This window comes from Notolabrus celidotus, chromosome 4 (genome assembly GCF_009762535.1).
Source record: "Notolabrus celidotus isolate fNotCel1 chromosome 4, fNotCel1.pri, whole genome shotgun sequence".
NCBI lineage: Eukaryota > Metazoa > Chordata > Actinopteri > Labriformes > Labridae > Notolabrus > Notolabrus celidotus.
In genome coordinates, this window is record NC_048275.1 from 29,007,309 (window position 1) to 29,025,001 (window position 17,693).

The window sequence follows — 17,693 nt, forward strand, 5'->3', positions numbered from 1 at the left end:
AGCCAGCATCTTTATCTCACACTAGCTCAACAGAATTCAGGTTGACTTCAGCATTTCCAATATTGCTCCCGCCAATGATTGGCATCAAACAGCACCTCAGAAACAGATGGGTGATGCCACGTATACTATGTCCATTAACAATCCAGTCTATGTTCTGGACTCCATACATTTACTGAATGGAATCAGATAATTCACTTAACACACTTGGTTTTTGATACTGATCAGTATTCTCAAAAACATTTTAAGTAGGACTGAAACACCTTTGATCAAAACGGATCCGAATGATCCTAATCCCGACTGGTTAAAGTTGGACTCAAGAGCAAAATGAAATTAATTTAAATTTGTAAAATAAAGTACTGCATTTCTAGCATGTCGTGTACAACGCTTCATTCAAATTCATGCTAGTTTTCTGTGACTACCAACCCTAGCTTTAATATAACATTTGTTGTGATTTGACTCTATTTGAATAAAGATTAATTGAATAGTTGATTGGTTGATTGAATAAGCTGTAGAAATAAACATCAGACTTCTTCTCGAAGCTTTTGCCTCAGCAAAGACAAAAAATAAAGGATCTTGTCTCTATGTACGGGGTATTAATCGAAGAGCTGTCAATATTAAAATAAAGTTTCAAACTATAATTTAATGAGTCAATTTATATTAAATACATCTGAAAAGTCCAATTATGTTTCAAACGTAGATCTTAGACCTGATACAGCGGCTGATTGAGGATAGCACAAGTGGTATTTAGCTTTGTTCGAGAGATGTCGATGACTCGTGATGTAAAAAGAGTTACAGAGTGGTTTGATGGTGACATAAACAGGGAAATAAACAGATAAATGATGCTCAGCCAGCCTCATCTCTTCCTTTTGAATGAATGAAGTCACCACCTTTCTTCATCACTCCTCTTTAATGTCAGACTCCAATGTTTGTTCTTTTGGAACATGCTGCCGTCTCTGTGAACAAAACGTAATCAGGCCCAGATGAGTCTCGCCCCCATTAAAGCACATACGCACGCACACACACACACACACACACTTGCACGCACAAACAGGGGGCTGTCCTGTGTCTAAAATTATAGCCTTCCAAACTGTCGTTTCCTTTACAAAAGTGTTTCAACAAGACAAATTAGCTCAGATAGTTCACATGTGAGACCAGAAAGGCTTTCTGGGGGGGGTAGTGTGTGTGTGTGTGTGTGTGTGTGTGTGTGTGTGTGTGTGTGTGTGTGTGTGTGCGCGCGTGCGCGTGTGCGTGTGTGTGCTTTTTGGTTGTCTGTCTGACTGCAGGTGTGTGTTTATCTATGTATGTGCGCGTGTGTATGTCTGTGTGTGTTGGCGTGTGTCTGTGAGGAGACATATTCACAGCAGGTGGGGCAGCATTTGTTGACAGTTGACTTGTTTCACAGCCGTTCTTGTTCGTATTGATTCTGAGCTTCTCAAGTTTCATCTTTATTTATGGAGCATCAGACCAGTAAGGGATTTTTCTGCAGAGCTGGTTAGATTATTTAGACATGCGGGTTCAAGCTTGTTGATTGCAAAATGTTGGTAATCTGACAATTTATAATTTCAACCCTTATGATTAGTTGCAGAAAAGACAATGAACTGCCAAAAACTGAAGCAATGTCCAGCCATGTTTCAAGTGAAATAACAACATATTCAAAATTCATTATATCTCAGTATTTCATCTGCATAGACATTAAGTCACTCCCTGGCTGACAGCACTGTTTGATATTCTGACTTGATATAGGGCAGGTCTTAATTCCATGGTAATGTTGATGTAAGTTAGGTACAGAGGTGGGTAGTAACGAGTTACATTTACTCCGTTACATGTACTTGAGTAGTTTTTTCAAAAAATTGTACTTCTGAGAGTATTTGTTTTGCAGAGTACTTTTTACTCCTACTCAAGTACATTTGTGTTAAAAAATATGTACTTTTACTTCGTTACATTGGGCTGTCCAGTCGCTACTTTTACCGTTCCTTTTTTTCTACATTTTATTTTGTTTAATACTCAGCCGATCTCTCACGCAGCTCCTTCTGATCCAGAGCTATAAATAGCCTCAACACTGAATGAACGGAGAAGTAGCTCCGCCCCCGCCTCCACCTACAGCTGGGGAGAGAGGCTGCGTAATACCTGCGTCCCCTTTGGAGGAACATATTTACCCTGTACCCAACATCCGGACTCTCTCATAACTTCTATATGACGAGGAGAAACAGTCACATTATGCGCTGCTTACTTTATCTATACGGTGGAAATCTTGAGCTTATAGAACAATTAAATCTTAAAAACATGTCATGGTGAGTTATCAGTTAGGTAAGCTAAGGGTCAAACTGGTTAATATTAAATCTTAAAAGCATGTTATAGTTAGTTATCAGTTAGGTAAGCTAATGATCATACTAGTTAATATTAAATCTTAAAAGCATGTCATGGTGAGTTATCAGTTAGGTAAGCTAATGATCATACAGGGTAATATTAAATCTTAAAAGCATGTCATGGTGAGTTATCAGTTAGGTAAGCTAAGGATCATACAGGGTAATATTAAATCTTAAAAGCATGTCATGGTGAGTTATCAGTTAGGTAAGCTAATGATCATACTAGTTAATATTAAATCTTAAAAGCATGTCATGGTGAGTTATCAGTTAGGTAAGCTAAGGATCATACTGGTTAACATAAAATCTTAAAAGCATGTTAGAAATGTTGGAAAGTAATCTAAAGTAACTTATAAGAGCAGTAAGGTAGCATGCTAATAAAAACAGCTGCTTCTGAAGCCCAACAGTCACCTCAGAGAGATTCTTCAGGACTGAGTTCATGGCCTTTTTAAACACAACCAAGTTGTTATAGTATTTTCAAGTTATGTTTTTAAGTAAGATGTACTGAAAATAAGTTAAAGGTTAAAAAAGAAAGTTTGGAAAGCATAGATATATTTTTTATTGTAATGTTGGAGTATTAATGTTCTGGAGTTCTGATGACATCTCAGACAGTTTGAAGTTCTAGCTTGTTTTAAAAAATGAAAGCGGTTACATTAGTTTGTGCACATTGCAGCTTCTCTTTCTTTAATGTTTGAAAGTAAACCATGCCTAACAGCATTCATTTTGGCATTTTCCTATTTATGTCACTTTATTAAAGGCAGTGTGCACTTCACATTGGTATTAGCATTTCCAATACAGTACAATTTTATATATGATACTACTCACAAGTTACTCACTACTTAAGTAGATTTTTTTTTAGGTACTTATTTACTCTTACTCAAGTACTTATTTCTATGAGTACTCTTACTTCTACTTGAGTAACATCATTAGAAAGTAACAGTACTTTTACTGTTTCGGTTTACTCTACCCACCTCTGGTTAGGTAAAAGTTGAGTTAGCAAGCTAACAGACGAGCTAGGTACACAAAGGGTTAACAAGCTGATGGTAATGTTAGCTAGCTAAACATGTAGTTAACAAGCTAACAGCGATGTTAGCTCACTGAAGGAATAGTTATCTGGCTGTGTTCCAATGCCAGGGTTGCAGCTGTAGCCTGCATTAGACCGCTCAGGCTGAACCAAGCGGCAACCTCCGGTCTCAAACAATGAAGCCCATGCGGAAGTGTTATAAACTGCAATACATCGAGAATCAGCTTGAGGCTGGCTGAGGCTGGCTGCAGAAACACCGGAAACCACATAGACATGAATGGGAAAAAGATGATCTTTGCAGCATTAATAAACATATTTACAGCCTGGTTCAAAAAACGGCTTGGCCCTACGAAGCTAATCTCTCTATCGGCACACACTGTACGGGGGTGAATTTTTTTCTAACGTGACGGTTCAGAAGATATTAAGATTGAGTTTTGCCCAAATAAGGACATGACTGACGTGACTCCCGGTCTGGAACACATAGCTATTGGCTAGGAGGCTCACACTACGTCACACTCTGCCTGGTTGAGTTCTGCATTTCCAATATGGCTGCCGCCGTCGATAGGCTTCAAAACAGCGCTCAGGAACAGATGGGTGACGTCATGGATACTGCGTCCATATTTTATACAGTCTATGGGCTGAACTGAACCAAGGTATGGTCTTTGGAGTACTTCCTGTTTGCCTCACATAATGCCATCCGTGTGCCCAAGCAGCAGTTTGTCAGCTGGCAAACTAGCTAACGTACAGTAGCTACATCACATAACTTAGCCAGTATCCTTGCTGCGGCTCAACTCTGATTTCAGTTTTCTGTGAAGGTGATGGATGCTGCTTACTTGTGTGCTTCTAACGTGTTGAATTTTGAGTTCAGGAAAAATAATGACACTCAATGTGACCCTTACTACTTTGCAGGTCCTTCTCCTACCTGCTTTAAGATTGTACAGTAGAATAAGCACGATACTTAATGATGCTTTGAATAAATAGTTTCAGGTAGCTCTTCCTCTGCCCCTCTTGATCCGCCTCACCCTCACCCTCCTCCTCTCGTGCATGTCCTGGTCACGTCCTCTCATCGTGTCAGTCGAGTCAGTCATGTCAGTGTTATGACACTGGAGCAGGAAACTCTATCAGCCTGTAAACAAGGTTAATTTTAGCCTGCACTCAGGGTGACGGGCCACATTCTCCCTCAGCGTGGATACTGTACATGAAGTCCTGTTTGTGTGTGAGGGAGAGAGAGAGAACAAAATTAAATACAGTTTAGTTTATTCAGAAGTTTGATTGATGAAATTGACTGGATTTCCTGTTTGTTTTCTTTCTGCTCTGAGTTCTGTTTGGATCTTTTTCCTTTCCTTTGTTTCCGGCCATCTTAATATTTTTTTATCATCCAAAGTTATATTTTTGGGCTTTTTTGCTTTTATTGATAGAATAGTACATCCAGTCTGTCTACAGAGAGACAGGAAATGTGGGGAGTAGAGAGTGGGGGAAGACATGCAGCAAATGGTCGTGGCCGGGAGTCGAGCCGGCGACCTAAGCAACGAGGACTATAGCCTCTGTCTGTGGGGCGCTTCAACAGATAGACCACCGGCGCCCCGCAGCCATCTGAATTAACAGGATATCCAAATATTGTAAAATCAAAGCCATACTTTTTATATATATTTTGATGTCTTAATGATAAGTAGACACGAAAACTGCTCCAGTAGTTCTCCTCAGCAGAGAAACAGAGTGTGATGGCTGCAAAAAAAATCATTGATTGATCAGAATACTGTACATCTGAAGGACATACTGCTTGATTGAGTTAGGGGTAGACCAGTAACTCCAATACTCTTTAACAAATAGACTTTTTTGCTGCGCCAGGCTGAAGTACCCCAAAATATGTAAAGAATATGTCCAAGCTGTAAAGATAATCCTGCTCTAGTCATCGTTCATTCTTCCCATGAGAATTTGTCCATGACATAAAGCTGCTGGAGTATGACATAATTATGATTAACTATAATATACACTATAATTACATAACGTTTCAGAACAGAGTTATAGTTCTAAAATAACTCCAGCTCGATAGTCACAATAACAAAGTGACCTGTGATAATGGAAATATTATTACTTCCTCCATTAATGTAAAACATACAATGTTACGTGAAATTTTACAATAACTATCATGAACATCTATCCATGTTCCAGGGTTGAATATCTTTCCATGATTCTAACATTGTGTTTGTTTGTTTGTGTGTGTGTGTGTGTGTGTGTGTGTGTGTGTGTGTGTGTGTGTGTGTGTGTGTGTGTGTGTGTGTGTGTGTGTGTGTGTGTGTGTGTGTGTGTGTGTGTGTGTGTGCGCGTGTGCGCGCGTGTGTGCGTCTGTGTGCGTCTGTGTGTGTCTGTGTGCGTCTGTGTGTGTTGTGCAGATGTGGTCACTCTGCAGTGTATCGGACCAGAGAGATGTCTGCTCGGGCCCTCGTCCCCTTCGTCCTGCTCACTCAGGTCCCGTCCACTATCCACACACTACTGCAGGAGCTTCCCCTGGAGCCTGGACCCCAGACCCAACAGAACCACATCCACGGGACTCTGCTGCAGGTCTGTGCCACCTCCACTCAAATCGCCCGCACTCTCAACACAAACAAACACCACAGCATATACGGTGACAGTCAGAGGGGGCTGTAATCACAGACCTTAAAAAGCCACCAGAGTTTATTTGTTATTTACAGAGTCTCAGGGGGAATCCAACCCTGAATGTCTGTGCAGGACTCTACAGGATTGTGGATTTCAAGACAGATTTATCAAACCTACAGGATTGAAAATGTGTTCAAGCTGTCCTCCAGAACTTGTTGCTCATCCATGAACCAAGTCGAATTCCAGTCCAGTTTCTGGTTGTTTGTTACACAGTTCTTGAATCTGTAAAGACCACATCAATTGATTGATTTATTTTGACAGTTGGTTGAAAAATATGAATTATTAGCATCTTTTTTGATATTTGCTTTTGTGAACAGTAAAAAAAAATCAAGCAAAATATATCTGAAGACGTCTCCTCACTGCTAATAACTTCATATGGATCTGATGTGACGCCATCGTTGGCTTTTAAATAATTTTAAGATAAAAAAGAAGCTCAACAATTGTTGTTGTGATTTAAGGCTGGTTTATACTTCTGCGTCGCCCCTACGCATCAGTGGTCGACGCGGACATGAGCACTAGATACTTCTGCATCAATGTGCCCTTGATGCGCAGCAATTCTCTGCCGAAACATTTGAGGGCAGTGTGGTCTCTCTGATGGTCAGTCGCCTGTTTCTGGCCTCACTACGTTTTCTGTCGCAGAAGTATAAATTAGGCTTTAGTCTCATGTAAGGATTGTTGTAGCATGAGGAAAGCTTCTTTGTATTATCATTCATCACGTCTACTTCACCCTATACAGCTTGAGCCAAACGAAAGTTGTGTGTATACCTGGGTTATGTCTTTGTTGAGCGTTAGGAAATCTGACATATTTACATGTGGTTTGAGAGGACTGGAGAGAGGTAACAATGTTTCCAGCGGCACTGAAAAGCGCACCGTCTGAGACAGAGTTGCTGGCAACTTTGGAGAGCAGAGGAAATCTACTCTGGTTAACACACCACCAGATGACTGGGTTTGCATTGGAGTTGATGAGGTCCTCCTGGAGTAAGCATGAGTTTGGTATTGTCTTGAGCTCTCTTGGGTATGGTTGCTGAGGTGGTTTCTGCAACTTCAGCAGGTCTCCAAGAGTTCTTGTTTTTGCAGCTGATGGCACTGCTGCTTGTGCCGAGGACAGGCCTATTAAGCCCCGTTTCCACCAAGCGGTTCAGTTCAGTTCGTCTCGGTACGCATTTTGTGGCGTTTCCATTGACTAAAACCGGGACAGGTCCCCAAATTACCGAGCTGTACCGTTCCACTTTTTGGTACCTTTCTGTTGGGGTGCCAGACATACCGATCCGACCCCAGAAGGTGGAGCTAGAAACACTGCAGTCCATTGATTGGTTGAAAGAATCGTCACTTCCTGTGCGACAGCGGTAATAAATCAATCAATCAATCAATCAATCAATCTTTATTTGTATAGCGCCAAATCACAAAAAACATTATCTCAAGACGCTTTTAAAAACATAGGAGGTCTAGACCACTCTATGTCAAATTATGAACAGAGACCCAACTTCAAGACAGGGTAAGACTCAGTCTGACCCCACCTTAATCCATCATGAGCATTGCACGTCGCAGTATTTAGCTAGTTACAGTGGCAAGGAAAAACTTCCTTTTAACAGGCAGAAACCTCAGGAAGAACCAGACTCATGTTAGACAGCCATCATGTCTCGACCGAGTTGGGTCTTGAAAGACAGATAGAGGGGAGTAAGAGAGAGAGGTGATAGTGATGAGACGAGTAGTAGAAGCTGTTGCCGCTGGAGTCTAGCACGTCCGTATCAGCTGGAGTCCAGATCGTCCGCAGCAGGAGGACGTCTACGGTAGCTCAGAGGAATCTACGAGACAATGGAGCTCAGGGACTCTAGAAAGGCCTATGGTTAGTAACATTAATGGGACAGGCAGAGTTAAAATAAGTGATGAAGGGGTTGGGAGGAAGGGGGTGAGCTAGGATCCCAGTGTGTCAGTGCATCAGTTCACCCGGCAGTCTAGGCCTATAGCAGCATGACAAAAGCTGGTCCAAGCCTGAGCCAGCTCTAACTATAAGCTTTATCAAAAAGGAAAGTTTTAAGCCTACTCTTAAAAGTGGAGAGGGTGTCTGCCTCCTGGACCCTGACTGGTAGATGATTCCAAAGGAGAGGGGCCTGATAACTGAAGGTTCTACCTCCCATACTACTTTTAGAGATTTTAAAGAACAATACATAACCCCGCCATGGTTAAATCTCCTGTGGACTTTCGGAAGACAACTTTTTTTGTTTGGAAAATGGCGTCATGGTCGACCGCGGAGGTGCAGACTTTCCTCGCGTTTTTCTTCTTCGTTGCATTTATTAGCGGGGTACACTGTGTCGCGCTGCCATGACGTCACGCTGTTACGTAGCTGACGCAGCTATCGGCATCCGGCTTACACGTCGCCCACCAAGTAGGGCACGGTTGGCTGTGGAAATGCAAACAGGATCAGGCGTTACAGATCCGACCCGTACCAAACTGTACTGATCCATACCAGACCGCTTGGTGGAAACGAGCCATTAGTAGGGTAGTGCGGTCCTTGTCATTGTATTTCAGTTATGTCTGAAGCAGTTTAGCCACAGCCAGCACAGTTTTTCACCATTGCTTCATTGTCACGCAGGCTAGCTTCTTCTTATCCAGAGACCACTCATCAAATCCCCTGCAGCGTTGTCAGATGTGTGATTCTGGGGAGTTAACACTGTATTCAGGCAACATGATTTATGAGTCCAGTCTGTGGTCAGATAATGCACAGGTAGACTCATGTATTGAGTCATATTGATGCTTGACCACATATCAGCAGTGTTGGAGAAGTAGTCCACATTGTTGAGCTCTTGCTTGTCAGATTTTTGATGCACCTACTTCAATACTGTTTTCTCCAGCATGGAAAACAACACCATCTCCTCAACCAGGTACTGTGTAACAGCATCTGTAAAGGTGTATATGTCTGTCACTTTAGATATTGTATTTGGCAACTCCGACAAATGTTTCAGTGACTCCAAGTTGTCAACTGGCACCCGCATGATCTGCTCTGCGATTATGCTGGAGGGTACAACAACTCCGCCTTGATAGCTAAGTGGTAACTGTAGACCTCAAATTCAATGTGTTTCCTGCAGCCTTGACAGTCCTACCCTTTGATGTGTTTGCTGTGTATTCTTGTTCATTCACAGTGAAACCTGTTTTATTTTGAGTTTATAGAGCTGCAGTAAGCCAGATTCCAGCCAAAACCTCATGATTTGCTGGATACATTTAATCTGTCACTCATCAGAGACAGTGAGTGGCTGTGTAATTACCTTTTTCCTAATCGCAAAAAAATCCAGCAAATAAAGCAAATACATTTTGAATAAATAAATGATACTCCTGTACTCTGTGAGCGCAAAATGATGTGTTTGTCTGTAGAGTTTGGTGGGTTTGAAGGGCGTTATGTGAAAGCTGTTTCTGGTAAAAAAAAATAAAAAAAATCCTTTCTCTTTAATATAAAGGTCTATCTTTGTAGGGACCCTTTTTTGTAATGTTGTCAGACACTTAAAATAACAGTCTGAGCCTACAGGGGACAAAAACAACAACCTTTAGTGGGCGTACAGTCTTTTAATTTATCAAGGATTACATTACAGCCATTATAGCCTGATTTACTGATGCAGCCTGAAGCAATCTACTGGTGCCCTCTCGAAACAGTTCATCCCTGTTAGTCATTTACAACCCAAACTATTCAACAGAAGGGCCCAGGTTTACAAAAAAAGGAGTTCCCCCTTTCACAATGAGCCTCCTCCTGACAGTGTGACACATAAACCACAAAAATTGATTCAGACAGTTTTTCTGGGTAAATGACAGCCGCCCTCATAGAGTGCTGCTCATCTGCAGGGAGCATCTGTAAGCAGGCTGTAGAAAGCATGTGAGCGGTAAGGTGGGGGTAGTGTGGAGCTGATGGGGACAGATATGAAGGGCTGGGCAGGGTAAATTAGAGCTGCAGAGCTTCATGCAGGTAGAGAGGGTTGGATGTGATGATCCAGATAACGAGGTCTGCAGTGTACGTGTGGAGAGGAGCATCTCTCACACACACACACACACACACACACACACACACACACACACACACACACACACACACACACACACACACACTCTGATAGAGAAGATAGTCTGAGGAGTGTTAGATTATTCTACTCTCAAGTATAGGATGTTTAGACTTCACTCACTCAGAAAAAGTGACTGTAGAAGAAAATATAAAGTCTATAAGAACATTATTGCACATGTAAGGGATCATGTGTGGTGAGCAGTTAGTTATGGGAAACAGAATCCTGACAGGGTGAGATAAGACCCCGACGGGAAGCTATTATTGCAAGACAGGAACCAATATGAAAGTATCTGTGTTTTTTAGCCTGCTGATTTAGCATGTTAACCGAAACTAGTGTTTAAGCCTCTTTTCGGTGGATTGATTTGACATGAGGTGTGATCAGTTGCCTTTAGTGTTGCTAATGTTAGTGAAAGTTATTAACCTGTGTCATGGGGTTTTGACCAAGCGGCAACCTTCGGTCTAATCGAGGATCTGCTTGAGGCTGGCTCCGGAGGTACCAGAAACCACATACACAACAATTCATAAAAGCTGATCTTTACAGCAGAAATAAACATGTTTACAGCCTGGTTCAAAAGGCGTGTGTAGTCTGGATAGCTTATTTCTCAATCGGCACACACTGCACAGGGGGTGAATTTTATCATAACGCTGCAATTTCGAAGATATTAAGATTACAAGTTTTCCATTATGAGAGGTACAGCTGACTTGATTGACAGGCGGGAACACTGTAGCTGTTGGCTAGGAGGCTCAAAGCCCACCTCTTTACCTCACACTCGCTCGACAGCAGCAATATGGCCGCCGCCGATTGGCCTCAAAACAGCGCTTCAGAAACAGATAGGTGACGTCACGGATCCTACGTCCATATTTGATACAGTCTATGGTTTTGACCAATCAGAATCGAGCATCTTACACAGCCAGTAGATGAGAAAGAAAGCTGAGTAATAATATATATTATTTCAGTTGTTTCACATTTCGTATGCTTATATTCTGTCCACTGTAAGTCCTGTCCTAGTGTACAGGGCAGTGGGGATCAGTTGCAGAGTTCAAAGGGTTAAACTCTGGATAATAGTCACATAAAAAAGCAGCATTAATAGCAGCTGATCTTTCTGGTTTAATTTAAGGAGATTCAGTCTTTTGGATGGCCTCACTAAGGCTCCTGGAATCACTTCAATCACACAAACCTCTGTTGATACAACCAGAACTGAGCTTAACAAGCTCATCACACGGCCGGCACTAACCTGACCCGACACCTGCTCCACCGCTCGATACGCGCCAGCAGCAGCCCCTCCCACACTGACCGGTTCGGACCGGAAATATGAAAACTGCGGCCTGTTGAGGTCTGAGGCCGAGTGGACGGTTGAAATCCTTTGTGTATTTCCCCAACAGAGTCAAGAAAAGAGAAGGAGGAGGAGGATTTAGGTCTGCTTCCTCTGGCACTGAGATGTTACTTCACATAATTTCCTCCCAGTCAGCTCTGACTGCAGGTGCACCGAACAAAGAAAGAAAGAATTTAAAGTGGAGGATTTTTTCACTAATTTCTTATCAAGGCTGACCCTGTTGTAACCCCACCTCAAACTTCCATTTGAGGTTGCTGTAAGATGTCTTGTCAGATAATTTACACCTTCTCTCGTCCCAACATAAACTTGTTGGATTTTCATCATCTCCAGCACTCTGGTCTCAGTTGCTTTGCATCACCTTGGTACTGCAATCCCTGTCAGCAGACTATTTAACATTGGCCCCTGTCCGACTGGGAGGCTGCTGCACCCTGCCAGTGCCTTCGACTGGGTCCCCTACACTGTTCACAGCTGTCTTGTGTAGAAGTTTGTGTTATTGCTCCTGATAACCATACTTTTGGCACACTGTTGCATAAGGAGGGGAAGGGCAGTACCTCACTGGCAGTTTGCTAACATTACAGCCTCAAAGGTATGCTAACTGGATGTGCTAACAGCAAACAAGTGTCCTAGTCTTCTGTCACATTCAGTTCAGGGACAGTGACAGTAGCCCCTCACAGAGTCCCCCCAGTATTATCTAGGGTTGGGGGAAAGGATAGATTTATGGTGGAATTGCAGTTCTTAATTTCTACAATTCTGAATCATTGTGAAATGTCCAGAAATCATAGACTGTTTAAAATATGGATGTAGTATCCGTGACGTCACCCATCTGTTTCTGTAGCGCTGTTTTGAGGCCAATCGGCGGCAGGAGACATAATGCTGCTGTCAAGTGATTTTGATGTAAAGAGGCAGGCTTTGAGTCTCCTAGCCAACAGCTACAGTGTTCCAGCCTGTCAATCAAGTCAGCTGTGCCTCTCATTGGAAAACTTGTAATCTAAATATCTTCAAAATTGCCGCGTTAGAAAAAAATTCACCCCCACACAGTCTGTGCCGATCGAGAAGTGAGCTATCCAGACTACACTCATCTTTTGAACCAGGCTGTAAACATGTTTATTTCTGCTGTAAATATCGTCTTTTATGAATTGGTGTGTATGTGGTTTCTGGTACTTCCGGAGCCAGCCTCAAGCGGATCCTCGATGAACTACAGTTTTTAGCACTTTCGCATTGGACATATATTTTAAACTTATCTTTTTTTCAACTAGCAACCAATTTACCATCAGACAATTTATGCATGGTAATCCCGTTTCTGTCATTGTAACCGTCCGATGGCTTCCACAGTACACAATTGCAGCAAGAGGTGTGTTGGTTCAGGCTAGCCAGTCATTCTACAAACGTTAGTTATCTTGCTCTTACTTACAGTCTCTGGTAGCTCAGCCCAGATAGTTGATTTTAACATATCCTGCCTCTGACAAGGCACATAGCCAATCATAGCTCAGGATTTGGGGATCCTTTGGACAAGCCCCTGTCACTAAATATTGTGGGGTACTAAAAGGTACAGAAAAACAATGCTTTGTCTCAGGTTTGCCTCTGTGTATTTGCATCATTGGAATTGTGTGATAAAAAGATTTGAAATACAGAAACGCGTTTATATTCTTATGCACATTTGTCTTTAATGTCATAAATAATTTATACAATAGTTTGCCACAGCAGATTCCAGTTAATCCTGAAACAAGCAAATTGTGAATTGATATTTAAACATTACAAACAGGTTTAAATATAGAATCAATTCTGAACCGAATCGTGGCCTCAAGAATCACAATTGAATCGATTTGAAAGATCCACACCACTAATGTTCATAATGGTACCTCTGCTTTCTGGTTGGTGCTTAGGCAGCGCTACTTTTGGTGGTTGATCCCAATCCCAATCCTCACTATTTTCTTGTGCGAAGGCTAAAAACTCTAAAACAAAAACTTATTAAAACAAAAACTATTATGACACACGGCCCTAGATTTTATCATGACAGGAAAAGTGTTGTTGCAGATTGAACAGTCATTTAGAGTAGAGCAGAGATTCAGGGACACTAACAGAAGTGATGACAGGTTGCTCTTGAATGTCACACACTCATAGACACCAGTGCTCATACTGCTGTGACGAAGATCCACACTTGTTTGTGGACATAATGTAAATGAGCATCAGCTTATTTATTCTTGTGCTGTTCCTCCTCACAAACATGCGGCAACACAGCTCACACAGAAATACACAGACGTGTGTGTGTATGAGTGAGCATCACTTTGTGTCTTGTGCGCATGTGTGCACTTTGTTTGTGCAGGATTATGTCTAAATAGTGCTCAGTGCGTGTTTATTTCTTTTTATATTTAGTCATCTTTATGTGGATCTCTTGCTGCCTAATTGGGTGCGTCCACACTTCTCCAAACCTCCGTCTGTTTTATGTGAGCCTGGATTTATGTGTGTCTTTGTGCTGAGCTTTACTGGCCTCAGCCATGAATGAGCAGGCAATTATTTGCACTTGCTTTCGCTTGCTTTATGAGTATGTATGTATGTATGTGTGTGTGTGTGTGTGTGTGTGAGCGAGAGAGAGAGAGAGAGAGAGAGAAAGAGAGAGAGAGAGCTCCCTGAAGCATGTGGTCAGTCTGTGGTTGCGGCAGTGGGAGGGACAGCAGGCAGGCTGATAACAGAGTCTGAAGGGACCTCACATCCACCACCACTATTTTTACCAGGTCCAAAAGAGGAGGCAGGCTGGTTACAACACACACAGTCACAGACACACAGACAAGCACACACAGACTCACACACAAATACACACACTCCATAACATTTAAACGTCTCACCAGAAAACAAGGCGTACACGTGGGTTTTGATATTTTTCATATTTAGCGCTGCCACAGTGACTTTATTGCTCTTTAAAGCTGCAGCTCAAAGAGAAGGAGGTCATCGTGCTGCTGGGATCATTCATTAGGAAATATCATGTAGAATTAAAAATGCACTGGTTTGTTGTAATTTTACAGTTATGTTACAAGGTTTTTAATTTAGCGAGTCCACATGTCCCACTTTCATCCATCACAGTGGGAAAGCTCATTGGAATACATCAGATTGTATTGACACAATTAAACACTGCCACACCGCTCTCTGTTTTTGTACTATAATTATAAATACAGCGAAGTAACTAAAACCCATCTAATATGATTCCCATTGCTCAACATGTAAAGTTACAGTAGTCACATAGCTGTAGTCACCTGTAATAGAAAGTTAAACTGGAACAAAGCACTAAGGCAATAAAGACAACCAACAGCCAACTGTGGGGTAGAAAAATGGAGCCAATGCAGAAGTGCAAAAGTCTGCAGTACCTAAACTGTCTTCTTGAGGCTGGCTGCAAAAGCGAAAAAACAACAACTTTTAGAGCCCATGTTAACATGTTAGTTCCCCAAAATAATTAAACATGGTTAGAACTTGGTCCCCCAAAAAATGTCCCTATTTCTCACACCATTATTCCTAACAATTGTATGGAGGGGGATTTATTTGATCATTATTACTATTTTTTGGCTTTTAACCTTAATTTTTAGAGAGGATTGGACAGTGGATAGAGCAGGACACTTGGAGAGAGAGTGGGGGATGACATGCAGGAATGGGGCCACAGGCTAGAATTGAACCCGCTATATAGGTGCCTCATTTAACCGCTTGGCTAAATCTGAGCCTGAGGGAACGTTTTGGTTATATTAAGGCTCAGAGTTATGAATAGGCATGATTTAGAGTTGTGACTAATTTGACTGACAGGTGGGTGCAAAGCTGTTTTCCATGCAGCAAGGCTACAGCCTCCACGAAATGCCACATATGAGAGTGAAAGAGAGAGACAAATACAAAATGAGGACCACTGACATCACCTGTGTCCCGGGTAATCGAATACTTAGCTTTGTTTGAGGAAATACTCTTACCAGGGGGGTATATGATATTTCAACACTTTAATAATTGTGAATTTAATGACATATAGAGACATTGTGCATTTGCTATCTAGATCAAATGCATCATGTCTCTTTATGTTTCCCATTTATAGCTTAATTTAATCCTGTGTTTCTGTAAAAAAAAACTACAATAACTACAAGCTTTTAATATTTTATCTGTGTTTGCTTTAAAGTTTTATGTCAGTGAAGAGATGTTTGTTTTAATGTGTCTCCACTTTCTTTTAACTGGGGATTCAGAGATAATTAAGGGGATACAATTAGAACCTCCACCTGCAAAAACCTCTGTCAGTTGAAATTTCAACATGCCACCATGAATGATGACTGTGTTCTGAAGATATGTTTGGCTACCTGTCACAGTGGCAGGGGAGGACAACATTTCAGACTCTTGTCATTAAAGAGTCCCATGCAAGACTCTTTCACATAAAGCTACTGGTCCTCAGATGGCTGCTAATACAATATAAATGTGTTCTAATTACCAAAATAGTCATGCTAAAGTATGTAGTGTTAAGTTGTATTTGTTCAATACACAGAAATCATCCTTTCAATGCGCTGAAATGAAATTATATGGTAGACCAGGTGTGACGGTGTGAGTACCATGCCTTAAACGAAATCTCCTCATTTCAGACTTTGTGTAATAGCTCTCTGCTGCCATCATATCGCTTCCCATTCATCTGAGCTCCATCCATTCCCAGCACCTCCTCCCACACCCGGTGTCACTCTGTCCTCTGTCTCAGGGAGGAGGACCAGGGAGGCAGCGTTTACTATAAATATTCCGGTTTTCTCCACACCAGGCTGGATTGAGCTGGTTGCAGGGACTTCCCAGCTCGGTGGACGAGGTATAGCTTTGGAGCAAAAGGGAGAATCAATGAAGAGACGGGAACATTTTAAAGGACCACACTGTGCTTCTGAATGAGTCAACAAAGTACAGACCTGGATGTAACACAAACATTGAGAATCGTTACTTTGTAGGACAAACTCATGCATCAGTTGAAATGATTCATTGGCCACCACATTCAAACATGAAGTACCTCCTCTCAGCTCATGCTCACTCATTTTGGTGAGTTTAACCTTGAGTCTGTTTAATGTGGTGGCGTTTTTATCCAAACATGATTTCATGTTTGATTTCATGTTAAGTTGTAAAGCACTAAGTTCAAAAGGCCAGAACACAGCTGATTTTCTCTGAGTAACTCTGAGAGCAGACCACCACAGAGGCTCAGTGTTAAAACAAAGGTAGGACTTCTGTTCTATAAGTCCTCACTCTCTTTGTTCATTGATAACAAGTTGAGCTCTGTGATGTGTGGGGTGTAAGATGGTAGTGAGACCAACTGCCCTCATAGTTAATATTTTCATAATCCTGTTACAATGTAACCAACTCAAAAGCCAAAATAATTCAAATATGTCCTGGTAAACTTAAAAAAATCTTCACATTGTGCACATCAACTGAAGCATTGTGAGACAATGTGTGGACATTCAACAGACTTTCATTCAATATATTCAGACTTTTATTCCATATATTCAGACTTCATTCAATATATTCAGACTTACATTCAATATATTCAGACTTTCATTCAATATTCAGTCTTTCAGGCTATTATATATATCATCATTTCCTGAACGGCTTGCCAATATGTATATATATATATATATATACAGTGGGGCAAAAAAGTATTTAGTCAGCCACTGATTTTGCAAGTTCTCCCACTTAGAAAGATGAGAGAGGTCTGTAATTTTCATCAGAGGTACACCAAAAAATCCAGGAAATCACATTGTAGGATTTTTAAAGAATTTATTTGTAAATTATGGTGGAAAATAAGTATTTGGTCAATAACAAAAGTTCAACTCAATACTTTGTAACATAACCTTTGTTGGCAATGACAGAGGTCAAACGTTTCCTGTAATGGTGCGTTCACACCAAACGCGAATAGAATCATTCGCACAAATGAAGTACATGTAAAGTCAATGCAGAGACGCGAGGAGGAGTAGACGCAAGGAGTAGACGCGAGGAGTGGTCTGGCAGCGCGTATCGCGCAAATTGGGCAACGCGAATGGCACGCATCATTTGCGCGAATAGTGCGCATCATTTGCGCTGATAGCGCGAATTCATTCGCGCAAATGATTCGCAAGAGTTGAAATATCTGAACTCAGGCGAATGAATCGCGGCACGATAGCCAATCGGCGTGCAGATCACCCGGGACGTGTGTTGTTTGACGTATGGACCAACGGAGATCCCAGCGGAGATTCCCTCATCTGGAATATATGGGACACTTTGATTCTATCACCGTGCAGCTTCCCCAAACT

The 17,693-nt window shown here is 41.7% G+C and overlaps 1 protein-coding gene across 2 annotated transcripts in view; it reads left to right on the forward strand.

The window, feature by feature from the left end:
- Nucleotides 1–17,693, forward strand: part of thada (THADA armadillo repeat containing) — a 135,652-nt gene that overhangs the window by 64,313 nt on the left and 53,646 nt on the right. For both annotated transcript variants that reach the window (XM_034681583.1, XM_034681584.1), the window contains exon 29: nucleotides 5,781–5,949. In XM_034681583.1, coding sequence (XP_034537474.1) covers nucleotides 5,781–5,949 — 169 coding nt within the window. The remainder of the gene's footprint in view (nucleotides 1–5,780; nucleotides 5,950–17,693) is intronic.